The sequence below is a fragment of the Ochotona curzoniae genome, unplaced genomic scaffold, assembly GCF_017591425.1.
Source record: "Ochotona curzoniae isolate NIBS_2020 unplaced genomic scaffold, NIBS_Ocur_1.0 contig_64, whole genome shotgun sequence".
Taxonomy (NCBI): Eukaryota; Metazoa; Chordata; class Mammalia; order Lagomorpha; family Ochotonidae; genus Ochotona; species Ochotona curzoniae.
In genome coordinates, this window is record NW_024466502.1 from 47,507,476 (window position 1) to 47,530,753 (window position 23,278).

The following is a 23,278-nucleotide window of genomic DNA, read 5'->3' on the forward strand; positions in this document are numbered from 1 at the left end:
GTTTTTATTATTATTTTTTTATTGGAAAGGCGGATATACAGAGAGGAGAGACAGAGAGGAAGATCTTCCGTCCGATGATTCACTCCCCAAGTGAGCGCAACAGCTGATGCTATGCCAATCCGAAGCCAGGAGCCTCTTCCGGGTCTCCCACATGGGTGCAGGGTCCCAAAGCTTTGGGCCGTCCTTGACTGCCTTCCCGGGCCACAGGCAGGGAGCTGGAAGGGAAGCGGGGCTGCCGGGATTAGAACCGGCGCCCATATGGAATCCCGGGCATGCAAGGCGAGGACCTTAACTACTGCGCCAGCACGCCGGGCCCTGCATTCCATATTCTGGTCATCTTTCTGCTCATGTGCCTTGGAGGCGGTGGATGATGGGCCAGCTACTTGGGCTCTGCCACCCACATACAGGAGACAGGGATGGAGCTCCTGGTTCCTTCCTGGCCTACACTTGGCCGTTATGAACATTTGGAGAGTGAACTAATAGATGGAATATCTTTCTCTTTATGTTTGCCACTGTGTCACTGTGCCTTTCACATCGACAACGAATGTATAACAAATGATTGTACTGGCAAAAGTATGCTTACTTTCAAACAATACAGATTTCTCCAATATTTAAAAGCATGTAGGTCTAAATAAAACCCCCACAAGTGAAACAGTAGCAGATTAAAGTGTAAGTTGTATTACGTGACCTTGTATACTGCCCTGAAATCCAGAAATAAATGACCTTAGTGTTTGTGTAAAGAATACTTCCACATATCAGGTGGTTTCCAATACTTTACTGCCAATACAGTTGATGAAGCCCTAAGATAACTTGCTAGCCAATCACTGAAAGTAATTTTTGATAATAAACCACAATAATTTATATTGTATAGTTTACAATTTTACAATGTGAAATCCAACTACTTTAGTGTAGTTGTTCAACCACCACAGTCAATTTTATTATGAGTAATTACTACCTTCCTATCACTTCTTTATTATTCTTACTACACCAGCAAAGTGTCCTATCACAGAAAGCAAAGAAAGAGTTTCAGGGCAAAATGAAGGGTCAACTATGCTAAATGCTGCCAAGAAACAGATTAATATGAGAGTAAAGAAGTGTCGCTTGCATTTTGGCAGGATAGAAAGCGTTTGACCTTGTCATGAGCAGCTGCAATAGAGTGTAGATTTAGGACGTTTCCGAATACTAGTTCAGACAGAATGGAAAATGAGGACACAGGAGTCATGAATCCACAAAACTTGCTTAATAATGTCCTCAGAAGAAGAATGGAGAAATAGAAGGGTATTTGCAACCAGGAGAATTTTGTATTAATTTATTTTTTAATGTGAAATAGCAAAACACATTGTGTGCCAATGGGAAAGAGACAACAGAGAAGGGAAAAATCGTGCAACGTAAGGAGTACACAACTGTAGGACGCCTGACTGGGCAACAACAGGTCCAGTTACCCTTGGCCTTTCCTGGAAGAACAGACTCTTTCTGCACTGTTACAGAAGAAAGGAGGAGAGCCTAGGCGGATACACCAGCAGGTGGATGTTTCTGATGAGTAGAAGTTGAGATGGTTTCTACTTGGTGGCTTCTAATTTGTCACTAAATTCTGAAGAGATAAGAGACTGACTAGAGAGACTAGAGACCAAGAGTTGGCCGATCAGCAAGCCCTGTGCAAGTACGGAGTAGGTGAAGAGTTGAAATAGTAAGGATTGGGATTTAGCCTGCCAAGAATGAGAGCCTGGCAAGACTGTAAGGGGTTTTGTAAGAGACCGTTAGGATAATGGAATGTGGGAACTGAGAGCTAAAAGCAAGAAAAAGAGGATAATGGAAAATAAAAATGAAGAGGATAATGGAAAATAATAATATAATGGCAAATTATATGTGGAAGTTACTGGGTGCTAGGCACTGCTTTTAAGTTATTATATATAATCGTATGTAATCTTATGGCTACTTTGGAGAGTAACAAGTGTGACGGTCAGTGGATTAGAAGTTTCCCATGAAGTCAAAGAATCATTGGGTTGGTAATGTTTGAATAAATGAACTGTATGTTAGTTAGGTAGACAGATTGGGTGTATCTGATCTCTGTTATCTGTTGTATCTGTGTGACTACTGGAAGGGCATTTTACCTCTTGAATTTTCTTTGCATACCTATTTATGTTTTTGTTACCTGCAACACGCCCTGAGCACAGCTCAATTACTATAATCTCCTTTCCCTCCCAGTGATGACCTTTACACGTCACTCCAGGGGCTGACCTTGGCCTGGACACAGGAGCCATGTGCTTTGAGGATACAGCAGTTCTCCTTAACAGTGATGTTAAAATTCAAGCTCCCACAACGGGCTCTGTGCACCTTCCCTGTCACCCGGCCATATTCCCAGTCCAATCTCATGAACTTCCTCTTTGTCAGGCCTTGTGCCACACACCGTTATCCTTTCAACATTCGCAGTAATACGCCCACCTGTTTCTGGGGCAACGCTGGATTGCTGGGGAAGGGAAACTAAGTTGGCATCAGCAGCAGGCACGGCCTGGGTTCAGGTCTGGAGTAATGGGTCGTGCTTTTAGCTTAGTGTGAGTTACTCACTGAGTTATCTAAGGAAATGAGGGTTTGGACGACACAGATTATCGTTAAACTCCCTCACAGATGCCTGTATGAAGATTCTTTGCCCTTTCTTTCCCACCACCCAACAAGACATGCCAGAACAGCTGGGCCGAGGGAGTGCCGACCTCGTCAGCAAGAGACTGCTTCTCAATTCCCTATTTTGAAGCCACTTGGGATCTGACCCAGAGGCTACCGAGTTGCCCAGGCTCAGAGGGCTGTCAAGTGGGCGATGGGTCATTTCAGGACAAGGAGAAAAGGCTCAGCGGAACTACAACTCCCAGGAGTCCACAGGGCGCACCCCGGAGGCCTGGGCTCGGTGCATGTCGGGAGTAGTAAACCGCCTCCTTTGCTCGCTTCATTGTTACTGGCCTCGTACCTATGTAATCCCCGCGCATGCCTACTCATGTCTCAAGGAGTCCGCAGGTCTTGCTTTCAGCTGGCTCTTTCCGGTTTCGCGGAGTTCGCGCTTTTCCCCCGCCCAATCTCCACCCACTTATTCAGAGACCTTGGAGGAGGCGGGGCCTCTGGCAAGCGCGTTCCCGGGGGTGTGCACGCGCGCGTTCCCGGAAGAAGGGAGGGGCTCAAACTCAGCTGAGGAAGCCGCAGAGGGCGGGCGGAGAAGAACGTAGTACGCGTGCGTCGCGGCTCCGCCGAGGGGCGGGGCGTACCGGAGCAGGTGGGCTGGCGCAAGCGCATTGGGTCGCCGCCGCCCCGCCTCGCGCTCCAGGTTTCCCCGCCTCTTTCACCTCCTTTCCGGAAGTGGAGCTGCCCTCGCGGCCCCGCCCCCGCGGCAGGCCCCGCCCCCGGGCCCGCCCCCAGCTCTCCGCCCCCTCCTCTGGTGGCGCCGGGTTGCAACCCCGGTGGTGGCGGTTTTGTTGCCTGAGGCCGGGAGCGCAGAGTCGTTCCCGAGAGAGGCGGTCAAGGCTATGCTAGCCGGGCCCCTGCGTCCCTCTCCGGCCAGCCAGATTCCCTGTGTCGGCTCGTCTCCGTGCCCCAGCGGTCCCCTCAGCCCGACCCCGCGGCGCGGTTGGCGGCGGCGCTCCCGCCGCGCCCCCTCTTTCCATGGCGGCGGAGATCCAGCCCAAACCGCTGACCCGCAAGCCGATCCTGCTGCAGCGGGTGGAGGGGTCCCAGGAGGTGGTGAACATGGCCGTGATCGTACCCAAAGAGGAGGGCGTCATCAGCGTCTCGGAGGACAGGTACGGACGGCTGCCCCCTTGGCCGTGAGGAGGCGCGGGACGGACCGGAGGTTCCCGAGCCAGTGTCTGGGGGAGTGCGGACGTGCTGCACCCCCCAAGTTTATCACAATGTGCACCCAGGGTGCGGGTGTCCAGCCCTGTACGCTGCGTGCCTCTGGGAGCTTGTGCGCTTCTGCCTCGCCCGGGGCCGGGTGGCGCCCTCGGGTGCGCGGCTGGCCCTTGGGGCTAACGGCGTGCTGACCACCGAAGCTGGTCCGGCTCTGAGGCCCGGAGGGGAATAGAGAGCCTGCAGGTGTGTGCGAGGGGAGGATGCTTCGAGCCGCCTCTTAGATAACTAAGGGTTTGGGAGCACTCTCTGGTACAGTTCTCAGGACTCCCAACTGGGACCGCAGATGCCACTCCCTGCGCCTAGACGTTCCCTCTCAATCCGGATAGCCCAGACATCAGACGCTGAGTTGAATGAATAATAACTCAAGTTGTGAAACGAGTAGGGAGTAACTTTGGGCTTCTCCCTTTTCTGCTCACCTCTTCGAGCTCGGGGGGGAAGCTCCCAGAACCTGCAAGGGACCCGTGCTGCAAATAGCTCCCGGTTTCCTTCCCTTCGTTTGCTTCCTTTCTTTTTTGCTTCATTTGCAGAAGTGGAGCTTCTGCCTTCACTGTCTGACCGTTTTTTCCCCTCCCAACTGTAACTTAAAGTCTTCTAATAAGGAGCAAGGTGTACAAAGCTAATTTCTAGACAAATGCTGCGTGGATATTGTAGTTAGAGTCATTTTTCCAGAACCATTACTTTGATGCTGCCTGTAAGCTTTCTCAACAAAGTCGAATACTCCAGAGTACGTGAGACGGGCCTTTACCTCACAACAGTAGTTCGGTTTCCTATAATCTAAGTTCAAGTCACGTTAAGGTCAAAGATGTTCATCTTCTGTGATTCCTGCAGTTGCAGGAGGGGAGCAGCAAAGCGTTCCTGGCAGTGTTTGGAGTCACTTCAGCACTTTGCATTTGGTGTGGTTTCCAGCGTTTTTCCTGATCTATTCCTATCTCAGGTTCCTCAGTGTAACTAAGACGAGTGTATTAATAGCATGCCCTTGTCTGTGTGAGTGGCTCCTGAATCATTTCTCATGCAGACACAATGGAAAACATTGCAAACGTACACCAGTGGAAAGCAGGTAGCAACGAACAAAAGAAATGCATGGTGGAAATGGAATACATGCATAGGGAAGCTTTTTAAAATCCACCAAGAAGCCGTATAAAAATGTTCGATTTTGTCATAGAGGCAACATTCTGTTATTCAGAGACTGCTTCCTGACCTGGAAATTCAGTCATCGAATTATTTGTTAAGGAATATATTCTATAAAATATATTGAAAGACTGTATTGATATTTATCATTTTCCTTATCTGTAAATATGAGAGGAAGCTGATCAGTTCCTGACAGCTATAAGAAATTCCTAAATGAGCTGCTTATGTCCGGTAAGAGAAGGAGGGAAGATACTTAGATCTCGGCTCCTGAATTGCTACTTTTGAGACTTCTAATTCTCATTCTACTACATTTGCTTTAGAGTTTAGCTGACTTTATTTATTTGGAAGACAGATACAGCGAGTTCTCATGTCTACTGCTTCACTTTGTTAAAAGCCCGGTTGGTGGCCTGGACCAGGCCCCAGGCCAGCTGAGGCTGGAACCAGGAGTCAGGACCTCATCATGGTGTCTGGAACATGGGTGACAGTCATAATGGGTGGCAGGGACCCAAGTAGTTGAGCCATCACCTGCTACCCCTCAGGGTGCACATGAGCAGGGATCCAGAATCAAAAGCAGAAATGAGACTTGCATCACCCTGTGATGCGGGATGCAGGTGTCCCACGCACCTGTACCACGCTGACTTGGAATGAAACAGTTGTGGTGAAGAATATATTCTGTAATATTTGGAGAAGCTAAAGTACTGGATCTGAAAGAAACTGAATAAGAAATTTTAATTCATTACAGGACAAAAGAATCAAAATGTTCAAGCTGTATCTTCGTTTGAATTTGCCATTCCTAGCTTACAGTGTAATTAGTAGAAATGATTTCATTGTAAGTTGTTGTTCAAAAACTAAGGTCCACATGTAAATCCAGTATTATTCTTTAACTTTCTTTTATTCTTTGCCTTGCCAACTATGCCTCTTTGGCTCCCATGTTCAAATATAAAAATAACCTATTTAGAGCTCTCTTTTGTTTATAGTTTTCGTTAAAAGGGCATTGGTCTGTATTCTTGCTTTTCAGATTCCAGTGTTCATGTCACTTGGTATAGTGCTAAAGATATGAAAACAGAATATTGATTTCCATCTCAGCCTGCACAGCCATTACCATTAACTGCTTGAGCCAGAGCTCTTCCTCTCCATTCCTGGCCTGTCAGGTTAAGCCTGTGCAGGATCTTACCCACTACACTCCCTGTGTAGCCCCTGTAAGTTCTTTGGAAGCTCTGGATTTCGTTGTGACCTCTTGACTCTGTCTAACTTTCATCTCTGCCCTCGAAAATACTCAACATTTTCTGGTTCAGGCAGTGCTAGCCATCGTTCGGGTGCGTGTTATCTTCTGAATTCCTTACAGCATTTCACGTGTCTTACCCCTTATCTCCAGGGCCTCACATCGTACCTGGCACCCAACAGGCACCATGTTCTATTCAGGACTGATGTCTTTTTGTATGTTATGGGAAGCACTTCTTAACTATGGTCCACATTTAATCAGTTTTTGTTGAGTGTGTTTTATGATGACTTATGAAGGGCTTATGTGGACAAACATACCCTTGTGTAAAAAGTTATCAGACTTGATTTTCCTTTAAGACGCCTCAAGATCCTAGAAGTCAGTGCTTTGCCTCATATACCCCATCAACAAACATTTGAGTATTGTGTTCTAATCACATCAGTACACAGCAGTGATGAAAATGATAATGTCTTTTGAAGATGCTAACAATTAACTGGGAAATGTTAGAAGAGTATTGCTACTCTCTCTAAGATTTTTGTATTGAAAAGGTTTTCATATGAGAAGGAAGCTGGATTCCGATTGGCACGTTCTTTCACATGCATTACTGTCTTTGCCCTCCAAGTGCCCTCAGCAGTAGACAGATAAATCTTCCAATCTAAGAAGGGGTGAAAGCTGTTGCCTTCAAGTTCATCTTAGTACAGTTCAGTAACCTGGAACTTCGTTCTGAAACAAAGGAGTAAATCTAGAAGAACCTAAGAAATATGCAAATCATGGTTTACCAGTAAAGATTGTTGGTGCTTTGTAATACAGAGCCTATTCCTAGAACTCACTGGTCTTAAGCTCAGTCTGTCCTTGGTTTGGTGGTGGCTGTGTTCTCTCTCCTGTCACTCCCAAACATGCCAAACGTTGGTGCTTTGGGTTTCTTTTGCCCAGCCTCTTTCTGGATGGGCTTTTCTGAGTAAAGGGCATTGTAACAATCTGTGCCTAAGAGCTTCCTCAGACATCTCTGCTCTCTTTGTTCAAGACTTATGTCTAATCTACAGCTTACCAGGGGTCCTCTTGTTAATGGAAAGCTGTTTTTGTTTCTTTGTTTTGATGGATTCATTCATTATTTATTTGAAAGGCAGAGTTACAGAGAGGAAGGGAGAGACCTAGAGAATCTTCCGTCTGCTGATTAACTCCTTAGATGTCTGTCAACACCTGAAACCAGGAGCTTCATCCAGGTCTCCAATGTGGGTGGACCATCTTCTGCTGCTCTTCCCAGGCCATTAGCAGGGAGCTGGATCAGACGTTGAGCAGCCTGGACAGGAACAAGTACCCATGTAGGAAGCCAGCCTTACAGGTGATGGCTTTACCCAGTGTGCCTTGCACTGGCCCTGAGAACTGCTCTCTTCTAACTTTACTCAGGACTGATTTATGTAGTATAGTTAGCGGTGCTCCCTGTGAACTCTGAGGGAGATCCATGTATTGGGCAAAAGGGGGTCCAATTAATGTCTTGAACAAAGGAGACAGGTAAACAGTGTGTGTTCACTGAGTGAATGAAGCAAAGCTGAACTGGGAACTGGGGTTGAAGAGGTTGAGTTTCCTGGAGCAGAGTCTTACACTGAGCCTGAGGAAGGCTTAGCCAAAGTAACAGGAAGACTGGGTGTAAGGGTGAGAATGGTCTAGGACAAGGATGTGGTTTAGATTCTTTTTTTTTAATGCCTAAGGTTCCACCTCCCGCCCCCCCCCCCCACTCCAAACAACCATGATTTCAAGTGGTCATGACTATTTCTTGAAAAGATATGTTTAAATTTCATTTCCTCTCCCAAGCCTTTATAGTGTGGGTTCATTTACCATTAATTCTCTTCATTATGAAATTGCTCTATCTCAGTTCTTTCCTTAAACCATCAGTTTCACTAATAATTAAACCTTGGCTCAGTTCAGTTGAGCTCCTGATGGGGTTTTATGTACCATGTATTTTATCTTTGCATACATTTTTAAAAGAAAGGCAAATCGGTGTATTTCTCATACTGCAAATATAGTTCTGAAACTTGAAAGCTTCCTCCAGGAGTGGAGTGAAGCCAGCAAAATTGGAACCCTTCTAAATCTTTTGAGTGTGTGAAATCTGTATTCAGTGGCTTAACACTGGTTAACTTCCAGCTATGCACCTGAGAGTCATGGCTTGGCAGGAAGAACAACAGGTGTCCAATTCCTAGCAGAGAATTTGCTCCATGTGATTGTTGGAAACTGGACCTTCAGCCTGAATTTAAACCATAAGGCAGTCTCAGTGTCAGGGAACATGCCTGCCTGCATGTCTCTGGAAGGCAGCTCCACCTGCATTTGGAGGAAGGATCACTGTGGAGAGCTTGTTTAAGGAAGCTCACCAGAGGAGATTCTGAGCTCCTTCTGTGTTCTCCTGGCTCCCACAGGGCCCGGATTTCCTGCTCGTCTAGCACCTCATGAAGCGTAATCAGTGTACATTCCTACCCTGATATTTCAACCCCATGAGGAGTGTTATTATGGTGACAGTTCTACCAGTCCTAAAAGGAGGGATTCTAAGATGATGAACTCCTGACCAGATCCCTACAACTCAAGCGCTAACTAAGCGTAGGTGAAACAGAGAACTAGGGAGAAGGCACAGTGTGTAAGTAGCCCAAAGAGACTGCAGAAAAGTGATCTCTGCCAAGAAAACCAAATCAAAACTTTTAAAAAGGAAATAGGACTGACTTCCATAGCATCTTACCCTGGTTTTCTGTTTTTACTTTGTTTTTGGCTTTGAGAAAGAAACTTTTTTTCTTTTTTATTGTTGAGAAATCGTGATGATTTCATTGAGAAAAAAAATAGCCTGGGAGGTGCCAAAACAAGTCAACTTGTGATTTAAGATAATTGCAAATAAGATCTGTTGATATCTGTAGCATTAATTATTATAGGATATGTTTACCTTTCCCCTTAGCTTCAGTATTAAAATAGAAACATTTAAAAAGAGGCAGTGTATTTTTTATATTCAGCTCTCCCAAGGAGAGAGCCACAATTAACTTAGAAACTCCCTAGTAGAAAAAAAATCACTTTCTTGTTCAAGTTCAGCAAACTGGCCCACTTATTTGTTTGTTTCTTTTAAGAGCAAGGAATCTCTTCATTGAAACACTTTGTTTAGTCATTACTAAATTGTTTCAAAGATGTAAGAACTTGAGAAGATCAAACATGAGAACATAGGCTCTGATGGCAGGGAGCGCTACTTTGTGCCCCAGTGTGCTTTAAGGATTCATGGAAAAGCACTGGGGCTGGGAGCCAGAGTCCAGCCAGCTTTGCTCTCCACCAACCTCGGTGCTTCCTTCTTGTGGAGCCTCAGTTTCCCCATCCTTGAGGGAAGAAATTGCATTTCCTAGTACTGCAGTGTGCCCACAACATGAGCAGATAAGCATAGAGTCTGTGCAGCCAGGTAATCTTCAGATGTCAAGTTGAGAAAGTGTGAAGTGGTGTGTGAGGGGCGGGAAGCAGCATACTGCATGAGGCTGTCAGCTCTCCGTGGTGTGACTGGAGCATCAGGCCTTTCCTAGGTGTTGGGTGCCAGTGGTATTTATTCCAGGATGTATTTATTTTGCATTGGAGCCTAATAACCTGGCTGAACTGGATTCACTGCATTCCTACTTTTAGACGAGTCCTTTGGTTTCAAGCACTGACTGCTTTAGCTCTGTGTGATGTGCTGGCACCTACTTCAGGGCGTGGGTTATCCCGAGTAATGCTGAGGGAACTTTTTGACCAAGTATCAAAAGGTTTATTTAGCATTTCTACTCAAGCTACTATCCCAGGTGCACACCTACATAACTGAAACAACAGTTGTATGAGATCATATCCTTTCAATGTGATGTGCACACAGATATTTTCTGATCTCTTGTAGCCCTTATACAATTATGCTTTTGACCCTTTTCATTTATTTCATGATCCACTAAATGATGATGAGCAGCAGTGTAAAATACAGTGCTTCCCAGTGCTTGTCTGAAGGTTTGTACCATCAGTTTCTCTGTGTAGTCTGTTTTGTAGTAGATGGACGCATGATTCAGTTTGGGGACCTACTTGCTTGTAAGTTAAGATAAATTGTGAAGGATATAACCATCATGTCATCCTAAAACCTGAAGGAATTGGGAAAAAAACCAGGAATGCCACATTTTTGTTGTTATTTTTAAAAATTATTATTATTATTTTAAAGATTTATTTATTTTTATTACAAAGTCAGATATACAGAGAGGAGGAGAGTCAGAGAGGAAGATCTTCTGTCCGATGATTCACTCCCCAAGTGAATGCAACGGCCAGTGCTGCGCCCATCCACAGCCGGGAACCAGGAACTTCCTCCGGGTCTCCCACGTGGGTGCAGGGTCACAAAGCTCTGGGCCGTCCTCGACTGCTCTCCTAGGCCAAAAGCAGGGAGTTCGATGGGAAGTGGCGCTGCCGGGGGTTAGAACTGGTTCCCATATGGGATCCCGGCGATTCAAGACAAGGACCTTTAGCCGCTAGGCCACGCCGCCGGGCCCATTATTTTAAAAAATTATTTGGTTCAATCATCAAAAGCCTGCAACATTTGATGAAATAGGATTGATCGGGGCCAAGGCACAGAGCTGAGAGCTCAGTCCAGACTTCCAGGTGACTGGCAGGAACCCAATTATTTGAGCCGTCACTGTTGCCTCCCATTCCATGTTGGTAGGAAGCCGAGATCAGGAAGGAGAGATGGTCCCCAACCAGCATGGGTGTCTTTTTTTATTTTTAAGATTTATTTATTCTTGTTGCAAAATCAGATATATATATAGAGAGGAGGGAAGACAGAGAGGAAGATCTTCCATCCAATGATTCATTCTCCAAGTGGCTGCAACGGTCAGGGCTGTGCCAATCCGAAGCCAGGAGCTTCTTCCGAGTCTTCTATGAAGATGCAGGATCCCAAGGCCTTGGACCGACCTTGATTGCTTTCCCAGGCCACGAACAGGGAGCTGGATGAGAAGTGGGACAGCCGGCACACGAACTGGTGCCTATGTGGGATCCTGGTGCGTTCAAGGGGAGGACTTTAGCTGCTAGTCTGCTGTGCTGGGCTCAAGATGGATCTCTTCTAACTTGAATTTTTGAAGATTTATTGATTGATTGATTGATTGATTGATTGGAAGGGCAGAATTACAGAGAGAAGGAAAGAGAGAGATCTTCCATCCACTGGTTCACTCCTCAGGTGGCTGCATTGGCCATTGCCAAGCTGATCCAAAGCCAAGAGAGCTTCTTCTGGGTCTCCCACATGGGTGCAGGGTCCCAAGGTCCGGGCCATCCTTGACTGCTTTGCCAGACCACAATCAGGAAGCTAGATCAGAAGTGGAGCATCTGAGACACAAACCAGCATCCGTACTTGAAGGTGGAGGATTAGCATGTTGAGCCACAGCACCAGCCCCAATTATGCTTTCCCTTTAAAGTCAAATTTTAAACAGCCTTCATCCCTCTGCCTCCCTCTTTCCTCTTCCTTCTTTCCTGTTCATTTTATTTGATAGACGTAGACGTAGATGGAGGGAAGAGCTTTTTGATCTGCTGGTTAACTCTTCAAAAGCCTGCGATTGCCTAGGCTGGGACAGGTGGAAGCTGGAAGCTAATGGCTCAGGGTGAGCCTCCCCCCTTGGGCGGCAGGAGCTGAGTCATTCAGGCATTATCTTTTGCCTCCAAGAGTGTGCATTAGTAGAGAGCTATATTGAAAGCAGCTGCCAGTGCTGCTCAGCCCTCAGCATAATTTCAGTTTTCATGAAATAAATAGTGACTGTACTGAAAGCAGAGAAGCTGGGATTTGAACCAGATACTCCACCGTGGGATGTAGGTCTCTAAGCAGTGATGTAACTACATGCCAAACATCCACCCCCTCTGCTTTCTTTTTAGCTGGGCATATTTACTCACAGTATAGAGCTACTTGGAGACTTTGTATAGTTTCCACTAGTTATTAGTTAAAAAAATATTTTCTCCAATTTTTAAGAATTAATTTAGGTTTTAAACAATCATGATAAAAGATTCTCTGGAGTATGTTTACCTTTAAATAAAGATAGCATGACCATGATGAAGAATAATTGCTTATAAATCTCTAGGTATAATGATTCTTAGTATTTTACATATTTCATTTCAGCAGATTCTATAATGCAGTGTTCTAAACTACGATTGTAGTCATAGACTTCTATATTCTTGCCTCCGCTTAAAATTGTGCAGCCATCTGGGCAGTGGACTTGAAGATGGAAGACCTCTTTCCCTCTGTTGCTCTACTTTTCAAATAAATAAAAATAGATGGATACATATCTAAAAAGATACTAAACCTTTAACAAAAATTCCTAATAACTAAATTAATATTTTAGAACTATGCATTTCTTATAAATCAATATTATTATTTTTTTAAAGATTTTATTTGAAAGGCAGGATTACGCAGAGAGAGGAGATCTTTCTTTATTAGTTCCCTCTCCAGTTGGCTATGACACAGTCAGTAGTAGGCGCCCTAGCACTCCAGCTGTCTTCTACTGCTTTCACAGGTACATTGGCAGGGAGCTGGATGGGAATTGGAGCATCCAGGACACAAATCAGCAGTCATATGGGATGCCCACATGCACAGCAGTTCAAATAGTTGGGCCATCTCCCACTGTTTTTCCCAGGCTATCACCAGGGAGATAGATTGGAAGTGAAGCAGCCTAAAACTGAATTGGGACCCATATGGATTGCTAGCATTTCAGGTGGTGAATTAACGCACTATGGCTACAATGCCAGCCACTCTAACTAGTTTTTACATTGCACAAATATCAGGTTTGCCGTTTTGAGGCTGCTGTTGCAGTCAATATATTCAGTGCCCAGCTTATTTCTATTCTTTGAAACTTTTACTTAAAAAATTGAGCTGTCTGTTGCTCTTGCTGGTTGCAAATCTATGCCTACACATGTGGAAAAGTAAGGTTAATGCTGTTAACAAATTCTGGGTATATCTGCAGGGAGAATGGGATCAAATGACAGAAATACTTAGCTGGGAGTTTGCAACACTTTGAGGATTGAGTAATTATGGTACAAAAGGAATAGGATTTTATAAAAATATTTAGGTATTTGGTATTTCATTTCCTTTGAAACTAATTAGTCCACCCCATAACTGAAGCTGGAAGTACTTGAGTGAAAAATAGCTGAAAAAAATAAACAAACGATAGGTGCTAATCAGTTACATTTAAGAAATAATTGACCTTGTTTTTAAATGTATAGTTCATATAAAGGGGCTTCAAAGTGCGTGTTATGAAAACACTGTGCATGCGGTTCAATTTTCTTTCTTTTGTTTTTTTTTTAATTTTTGTACCAACATAAGTATATCTTTTAATTCCATTTTCCAAAAACTTGTTGAAGTACCCTCATTCAAGCAGACATAAACTTCTGACATATGTGCTGTGAAAGATTAAGTCGTTTTCCACATGCGGTTTTATGATCTGATGACAGGGGAACTGATGGCGTGACCTGATGGGTGCCCAGCAGTGGGTCTCTGCGAGCACTTCTGCTTTGGTGGCTGTAAAGTTTGCACTGGCCTGGGGATCTGCAGTGCTTGGACGTGGCCACTCATCCATCACCACTGCCTCCTCTCCAGCCTCTTCTCTTGCCCCTTGTCCTAGCTGCGCTCCCTTGACACACTCTGCGTGCATTTGTTAAAGCACTGCTTCACATGCATTGCCATTATTTGCCTTCTACCCTGGAATCCTCACTGCTGTGTCACTCAAGGCCTTCTAGCTTGAGGGCTAGAACACACAGGACACAAAATTGGAGCAGTGTAGGTTTATGTTGTGTTTGTTCACAGGCAGGCAAGGAGTCATTCTATAACCAGTTGTCTCCTAATGATATATAGTCATGGAATTTCTTAGCGTTCTTTTTTTTTTTTTAATTTATTTTTATCGCAAAGTCAGATACACAGAGAAGAGAAGAGACAGAGAGGAAGATCTTCCATCTGATGATTCACTCCCCAAGTGACCACAACGGTCGGTGCTATGCCGGTCTGAAGCCAGGTGCCAGGAATTTCCTCGAGGTCTCCCACACGGGTGCAGGGTCCCAAGGCTTTGGGCCATCCTCAACTGCTTTCCCAGGTCACAAGCAGGGAGTTGAATGGGAAGCAGGGCTGCTGGGATTAGAACTGGTGCCCATATGGGATCCTGGTGTGTTCAAGGCGAGGATTTAGCTGCTAGGCCACCGATCCGGGCCCCCTTAGTGTCCTCTGATGCCGAAACCAGTTCTGACATTTCTTGGGAGGAGATTCAACCATCTTGCAGAACCCAAGGACAGGGATGTATAGTGTCTTAGGCATGGAAATGAAGAACTCAGCATATGGAGAACCCAACCCTCCCTTCTTCAATCAGTGTCTGTGTCTGCTGCATTCTTTTCTTGTGCTCTCTCTGGCTGTCTCAGTTTCTTTCTTAGTCCACATGGAAGAACGTGGCTGCCAGCTGCTACCAAATTTTACATGCTACAGTCCAGATAAGCAGACAGAGATTGATGTTGGGCTCCTAGGAGGAGTTGCAGAATTCCCCGGAAATGGACTTAGTGGTCCTCCCAGGGTCAGCTGTCCCCTTTGTGATTGTGGCCAGAAATGGGGTCATGGTACAGGACAACTCCTGCTGGCTGAGGAGAGAAGTGAGCTGAGGGGCAGATTTGAGAGAAGTGCTGTGAGGTGGTCAGCATTCCAGCAGGTGCCCACCTGGCTGTGTGGGCGTGGTTGTCCACCCTGTTCTTGTTTGTTGTGCCAGCAGCAGATGAATCACGAGCACTGACCTTTGCTTTTTCAAATCCTGACTGCCATTGTTCTGTCTTGCTGTGAATCTGCTCATGTAGCACTTGAGATACTCACGTAGCCATTGTCTCTCTCGTGACTTCATTTGCTGACTTGACATGTGAATTGCTGTTTTACTGAAGCAAGTACATGGTGGGAATGAGTAGGTTTTTCAGAATAAATGCTGAGCAAAAGCCATTGTTATGTGACAATCTCAGCATTCATGAGTCGACCCTTATTGTAGCCAGGTTTCCTAAACTCCAACTCAAAACACATGTGTCAGTAAAAGACTTTCTTCCCCTGATGGATAGACTTACCAGTCTATATTTATTAAGTCTATGTATTTAATAAGATGAAATTTTGCAAATAGTATGGAACTATTGGAAGCATATTTGGGCACAGTGTATGTTCTGTCTCAGAAAGAATGCCAAAAAGCCTCAAGTGTATAATAATCATTGAATTATTTTCTTTGAATATGTACCATGTGCCAGGTGCTATGGCAAGTCCCTTATGAGCCTTTTCTCATTTGACCTCACAAGGTTTTTAACAAAGTAGTGTTTTACTTTGATTTTGAAAGGTGAGGAAACAGATGGAGCCAGGAGGAGGCAGCGTGGGAGTGTGCCCCCCGGCTCTTCAGTCCCCACAGCCCTTCTTACTTCCAGCCTCACTGTCCTCCACCACCTCTCCATCAGGCTCTGTTGAGGGAGGTATAGGAGGACATGAATGGAACCTCCAGGGAAGTCACAACAGGCTGACCTTGGGTTTTCAGAAGAAACACTAATAACCTAAGCAGGAGGAAGGGGAACCAACCCCTGAGGCGTCCTGTCTGCAGCCCTGTGGCTCCCTTTTTGGCTGGCTCTTAGTATTGATATTGCAGAATTATGATGGAATGAAAATGATCCAGATTAGTAGAGACTGTACTTTAAATTTTGATGACTTCCCACGCTAGCAATCTATGGCTTTGTGCTCTCTCGTGACTTGGGCAGCTCCCAGTTAGCCACACTATCGCTAGAGTAAATGCTCAAGATGCTACATTGCTTGTGTTGCCAGTGTTGTTTGGATCCAGGTGTTCAACAGATTACTTGAGACTGTCAATACGGTCAGCAAACAGGCTTTGTGTTAAGCGATTTTTTTAAATTATTGATTACATTGCATTATGTGACACAGTTTTATAGGCACTGGGATTCCCCCCCCAAGCCACTCCCCCCCCCCCCCCCCCCCGCCCCGCTGGATTCCTCCACCTTGTTGCATTACCACAGTTCAAATTCAGTTGAGATTCTTTCATTGCAAGCATCTACCAAGTGTAAAGTCCAGCGTCTTATTGTCCAGATAAGTTCATCGGTTTCTTGGGGAGACCATCTCTGGTCTGAAGGTAGAGCCGACAGAGTATCATGCCGATCAATTAAAATCCCAAGCATTACATCAGTAACATTTTATAACGTTATGAAATTAGTTGACATGGTATTGAGTAACCAATATGTTAAAAGAGAGAGAGAAAAAAAGATTGCAAGTTCTGAACCACATCCTGTGACTTCTACATTGACATTTCAATTATTAGTTTATATATATATAACTGGTTTCTATACACCTTAAAATGGCTATAGATTCAGCTGTCTCATGTCTATTTTAATTTTAGTATTTAGCAGTTTATAGCGTTGAAGCATGATTTTGCTGAACCTGGCTGTTTTATGGGTAGTCTAACTCTATAACTCTAACAAGAGATATGTCGACAGTTTAGGTGACCAGTTTTAGGAGGGGTATGCAGAGAAATCTTCAATACCCTAGTGAGGAGTAACTAATCTTTGTGTCCCACCCAGTGAGTTATAAGTGCATCCCCGCTGACTGTTTCCTGTCTGTTTCTAAGCTTTCCTTGTTGTTCTCTGTCTATTCTAGTTTTTTGTTTGCTTGCTTGTTTGTTAGTTTTGAGGGGTTTCCGGAATGATCCTGATGGTCATTGCCGGTGAGGGTGGGGACCCAAAGTCGGAACCAGGAAAGGACCAGAGAAAGCTCCTCTCCCCAGACCAGAAGGAAGTTTACTGTTCTTCTGTTTCTGTGGACCGCTCTGCTCCTGGTTGTCGTTCCGATGAGCTTGGGTCCTGCAAGGCAGGATTTGGGCTTCTTCCATCCCATGTGGTAGATCCGAATGGGGATGCGTGACCTCAGAGTTCTTGGCCTCTGAAGGCACTCCATTTCCCCGTGGTCTCCTTGGCAGTTGGGATGTAGTCCTCGGTGCTCGTACTGATAGTCCTTGGTGAGAATCTGGGAGTCTTCAGGGTTAGGATACAAGCCTCCTCCTGTCCGCCTGCTCCACTCTGGGGTCCCCCCGCTCCATGTTTATGACCTCCTGTTAAGAGATTGTCAGGATCACTCCTGATGTGTTAAGCGATTTTGTTCTTAGCATATTTAAGAAAGGTTTGCTAAGCTGTGATGTTGGTTAGGTTGGGTTATTGAATGTCTTTTTGACTTAATGATATTTTATGATGAGTTTATTGGGATTTAACCCCAAAGTAAGGTCAGGAGCATTTATAGTGTGATGTTAGGAGGTCTTTGGCTAGAAAAACCTCTCTGTGTTCTTTGGATCAGTACTGGCTTTTTGGCTTTGGTCAAGGAGTAACTGTGTCTCTATGAGTTTCATTAGAATCTTGTCCCCTGTGAAAGCGATGGTGGCTTCCCCCACCCCCTAATGATACCCATGTTGTGTTTCAGGCCTGCTTTCGCTGCTTGGTGTAGGTCCTCATTTTAGGATGAATGTTGTAGTCTAAATTGTTCTATCTAGAGTCCTGATATTGAACTGAGAAGACCCTGTTAACTATTATGTGTTTCCTAAACGTGTGGTCTGTTTTCTGCTATTGTTTTTATTCTGGAGAGGACATTCCTTGTGGGGGTTTATGTTACAGGTGTGATAAGGTAGTCATGCATTCAGCCCTCAGGAAAGCCTAATGGGTCTGCGGAATCTGAAGCTCCTTTAAGCCCCGCCCCCATCCAGTTGTGTGTCTGGAGGGGAAAGCCTGCCTTATTGCTTTAGATGCTGTAAAGGGTTGGGAAGTACCTTTTGGGAACACTCAGTGGCCTTTCTGTTGCACCTACAGCACTCAGATCATCAACCTTGCTGGACGTTCCCAGTGACATCTGAGCAAAATGTTGAGTGATGTGTTCTTTGTATGTTATAATGGAAATAATTTATCTGTAGTTTATGCTGTGGATTTGTCCCTGAGCTATTGTCAGATGTTGTCCCACGTAGGAAGAGCATGGGAGAAAGACTTAATAGGACTTGCCCTTCCCTCCCCTCCCCTTCCCTTCCCTTCCCTTCCCCTCTCCTTCCCTCCTCTGCAAGGCCAGACCTGGGCCAGATAAAAGCAGCTTGGAACTGCATCTGGGTATCCCTCTTGGATGATTGTACATGGATGGTCTTCTACTCCTGCCCCAGGCGCGTTAGCAGGGAGCTGATTAGAGATAGAGCAACTGTTGGCACAGTAGCCTAGTGGCTAAAGTCCTCACCTTGCATACCCCAGGATCCCATATTGGTACCGATTCTAATCCTGGCAGGCCCCCTTCCCATCTAGCTCCCTGCTTGTGGCCTGGGAAAGCAATTGAGGACAGCACAAAGCCTTGGAACCCTGCACCTATGTGGGAGATCTGGAAGAGGCTCCAGGTTCCTGGCTTCAAATCAGCTTAGCTCCGGCTGTTGTGGGCACTTGGGGAGTAAATCAGTGAATGGAAGATCTTTTTCTCTACTCTCCTCCTCTCTGTATATCTGACTTTCCAATTACAAAAAAAAAAAAATAGAGCAGCTGGGCTTTGCACCAGCAGTTACATGAGATGTTGGTGTCAGAGGTGGTGGTAGCTTAACTCCCTGCATAACAATATATTCTTGGATATATTTCATGCCAGAATAGATTAAATTGCTTTGTTTAATAACATAATTTATTTTACTATTCTGTTAGGGGACATTTTGATTGTTGCCAGGTTTTCCAGCTCCCCTTCCTTTTTCTTTCTTTTTCTATTGCACATAGTGCTAAAACAGCTCTACAAATATTATTGGCTATCATTTACAAAAATAATTGCAAACAATGGGGCTGCTGCTTGAATAAATGTTGCTTTGTGTGTGTTTGCATATGCACGTGTCAGTATGCTGAAGTAAGTATAGCATGGGAAAATTGTGTCTTTCCATTTTGCTCTTTGCCTATAATGTTCTTTTAACTTTTTTTTTTTGAGATTTATTTATTGGAAAGTCAGATATACAGAGAGGAGGAGAGACAGAGAGGAAGATCTTCCTTCCGATGATTCACTCCCCAAGTGAGCGCAACGGCCGATGCTATACCAATCTGAAGCCAGGATCCAGGAACTTCTTCCAGGTATCCCACATGGGTGCAGGGTCCCAAGGCTTTGGGCTGTCCTCGACTGCTTTCCCAGGCTACAGGCAGGGAGCTGGATGGGAAGTGGAGCCACCGAGATTAGAACCGGTGCCCATATGGGATCCCGACATTCAAGGCGAGGACTTTAGCCACTAGGCCATGCCGCCGGGCCCATCTTTTAACTTTATTAAAAAAGTAAGATTTATAGAAAGGCACAAAGTTAAGTGCACTATTGAAACCTAGTTGCTCATAGTTATCCATGTCAAGACATTGAATGCTGTGGACGCCTCTGAAGGGCTTGTGTGCCCTGTCCTGTTCATAAACACCAAGAGGAAAATATTATTTGGATTTTGATTTCTCAGTTTACTTTGCATAGAATTTTTTAAAATATGGCTTTTTAGCCATCAAGAGATTGGCATTGTGAGAAGAGTTCAAAATTGACTATTGGCCCTAAAGAAGTTACAGAAAGTGGATATAAGAACTAAAAGCAAAGTGAGAAATGGGGACAATTGGTGTTAGAGCAAGCAGCACTCTACAAAAAGACGGTACCTTGAAGGATGCCAATATTTAAGAGTTCAGAAAAAAATTTCTTTAAAAGTTCACATATTTTAGACAGGGAGATATTTCAGGAAGAATAAGTACAGTGTTTTAAAAAGACATTTTGTGTTACCTTGAAATTTCAGTCAGTGAGATTGCCTCAAATATATGCATCCATTATATGGTGCATTAAGCAGCCCAATTTTCATCTTTAAGAGCTAAACTGATCCTTAGGGAAGGCTCCTAGGAGACTTGCTCTAGAGCGGCCTTAGAGGTCCAGTTGTTAGTTTATTCTGTTTTGTAAACTCCCCAAAGAAGTCCTTTCGGTCAGTGCTGATTGATCAAAAATGAAACCGAGGCCTAGGCACATGCCGTTCTTAACATATATATTTTTCTGATTTATAACCCCATACAGAAAGTAGCAGTAGAAATGGTAAGGATGCATTCTTTTATGTGAAAGGTTCACTGGGCTCTGGGGTTGAGGGACCAATGTTTGCAGATGGGTATATGTAGATAGCACATCTTTTATCCCAAACAGTTTAGAGCAAGAATGGGCTTCTGTCTTGGACTCAGAATTGTACTATCTCGATATTTTGTCCCAAACTTACTTGGCTTTTTTTTGAACCAATAACCAACTACTTAATTTCTTGCATTAATAATTTTGTGATTGTAGAATTTCATGAATTTGGGAAGAGAAAAATTTTTTCTTTAAAGAGCTATTTTTATTTGAAAGATTTAAAGAGAGAAGGAGAGCTAGAGATAGAAGGTCTTCCATCTTCTGGTTCACTCCTCAAGTGGCTGTAGTGACCAGAACTGAGTCAATCTGGAGCCAGGAGCTTCTTCTGGGTTTTTGATGAGTGTTCAGGGTCCCAAAGACTTGGGCCACGAGCAGAGATCTGGAAGGGAAGTAGAGCAGCCAAGATGTGAACTGGCACCCATATGTGGGTGCCACAGGGTGGAGGATGAGCCTGTTGAGCCCTGGTACTGACCCCAAGCTAATTTTTTGTAAAGATTTATTTATTTGAAGAGGCAAGTTGGAGGGAGGGAAGAGAGAGAAAGAGAGGGAGAACAGAGAAATATTCCATTTGCTGGTTCACTTTCTAAATGGCTATATTGGCTGAGGCTAGGTCAGGCTGAAGCCAGAATCCAGGAGCTTCATGTGGGCCTACCAAGTGTGTGTAGGGGCTCAGACACTTGGAGTGTTGTCTGCTGCTCTCCCAGGTTCATTAGCAGGGAGCTGGATTGGAAGTAGAGCAGCTGTGACTCACATTGGTGGCTATATAGGATAACAGCATCGTAGGTGATGGCTTAGTCCACTTGCCATTCATTGCTCCCAAGGTAAAAATAGAGTTTGCCATTTGACTCCTACTTGGGGTATTTCATGCTAATGGGAACGGGGGAAGCAGCTTTGTTGACTCTGTAGCTTCACATTTACCTTTATTTAAAACGAGTAAAGAAAATGTCATGTCTTAATGAATTAAAAAAAAGAAATTGGTATGACCTTGAGTTAAGTAAAATGCATTTTGAAAAGCCCTTCTGAGCATTTGTGCACTTGTCTGTTTAGAAAATCTAAGGTTTTTTTTTTTTGCAAATAAATGTACATGTAATTATGTATTATGCATTTATTCTATGAAACTATTAAACAATTTTTTAAGAAGATATATTTTTTATTGGAAAGGCTGATTCACAGAGGAAAGACAGAGAGAAAGATCTCCCATCTCTAGTTCTTTCCCTAAGTGGCTACAATAACCGAAGCTGACCAATGCAAAGCCAGGAGCCAGGAGCTTCTTCTGGGTCTTCCACACGGGTGCAGGGTCCCAAGGCCTTGGGCCGTCCTCAACTGCTCTCCCAGGCCACAAGCAGGGAGCTGGATGGGAAGTGGAGCAGTAGGGACATGAACTGGTGCCCATAAGGGATCCTGGTCTGTGCAAGGAAAGGATTTAGCCACTAAGCTATTATGTCAGGCCCAAGAAAATTCTTTTTTAAACATCTGATTTACTTATTTTTGTTAGTTTTTGAAAGAGGTGCAAAGAGAGATCTTCCATCTACTCCAGAAGATGCTCACAGCTGATAGGACCAGATCACCCTGGAGCCCGGAGTCCAAAACTCAATCTGCATGTGTAACAGGGACCCAAGCGCTTGGGCTGCTTCCCAGGGTGTGCATTCATCAGCAGCTGGAATCTGAAGTAGAGCTAGCATACCAGACAGTGAATTAACTGCTGTGCCAGATGCCCACATCCTGGAGAAAGGGCTTTTATTTGGAACCCACGTGTTGAGTTTTTGCCCAAGTACATATGTTTTTAAATTGATATTTACCTTTGGTAGCATTGAACAGTTTTTTGCAGATATAGAGATTAAGGCAACAAAGATCTCTTTGCTTCTTTGTTTATCTTGTTTGGTGTGACTGCACCATTTACTTGTAAGACTCAGATAAAAGTGTGATGTTAGGACTAGTGTCTGTTAATGGACAGCAGTCACAGAAAACAGACATTGTGATGTGTTCCTATGACTGGTTATCAGTATTTGTTGTATTTTTGATTGATTGAGACTTGAGATAGGGACACTCTTTTAGTTTTGCCCTTTGTAGCTGTCTTCTCCTCCTCCCACTCCCCCGCCCTCCCAGGAAATGTAGAGTGCCTCTGTTTTTTGTCATTAACCCAGAAATAGGAAGAAAAAATGTCAAAAAAGGACCTGGTTAATCTCTTTGTTCTGTGGGTGAGCACATTTTTTTTTTTTTTTTTGGTGTTATGAGCAAACAGAAGCACACAAAAGCCGAAGTTGGAATTAATTAAAAATTATGCGTTTTGCTAATTTGAATTCAGCAAGTGTTAGTGGCTGAGAATGCTTATCTTCGAAAGTTATTATGCAGCTAAGTGTTCAGCGTAAATACCCATATGCAGGCAGTTAGCTTTGTTCAAGTGTGCCCACTACCTAAAGGTACTCAGAAAATATTTGTTGGATACAGAATGTAAACGTCTCTTGCTTGTAAGATCTATTACTGATGCTCAATTTGATCCCTCTGCATGTGTTTGAAAATGAGTGTGTTCACAGTAGCTCCAGACTTTGGGGGCTGATATTGTGGAATAGCTGTGTAAGCTGCTGGTCAAGAAACAAGCCTGCTCTGTTGTGCTGCCAGCTCTAGTCCCAGCTGTTCCACTTTGAATGCAGCTCCCTGCTGGTGTGCTTAGGAAGCCAGTGGATGATGCATCACCCAAGTACTTGGGTTCCTACTGCATATGGTATAGACAGACCATGGTGGAGTTCCTGACTGGCCCAGTCCTGAGTGTGTGGCTATTTCGGGAGTAAACCAGATTGAACCTTTCTTTCTCATTGTGTCTCCTCCCTCCCTTTTAAGACTTATTTTATTTATTTGAAAGGCGGAGAGAG

General features: G+C 44.5%; 1 protein-coding gene and 1 long non-coding RNA gene across 2 annotated transcripts in view; one reads left to right on the forward strand and one right to left on the reverse strand.

Annotated features, from left to right (window-relative positions):
- LOC121163722 overlaps positions 1-3,020 on the reverse strand; it is a 96,178-nt gene extending 93,158 nt beyond the window's left edge. Inside the window, exon 1 of the long non-coding RNA XR_005884948.1 lies at positions 2,960-3,020. This is a non-coding gene — a long non-coding RNA (uncharacterized LOC121163722). The remainder of the gene's footprint in view (positions 1-2,959) is intronic.
- A 420-nt stretch (positions 3,021-3,440) lies between these two features.
- The window catches only part of WDFY2 (WD repeat and FYVE domain containing 2), a 159,058-nt gene continuing 139,220 nt past the window's right edge, over positions 3,441-23,278 (forward strand). Inside the window, exon 1 of the mRNA XM_040991464.1 lies at positions 3,441-3,782. Coding sequence (XP_040847398.1) covers positions 3,646-3,782 — 137 coding nt within the window. The 5' untranslated portion in view covers positions 3,441-3,645. The remainder of the gene's footprint in view (positions 3,783-23,278) is intronic.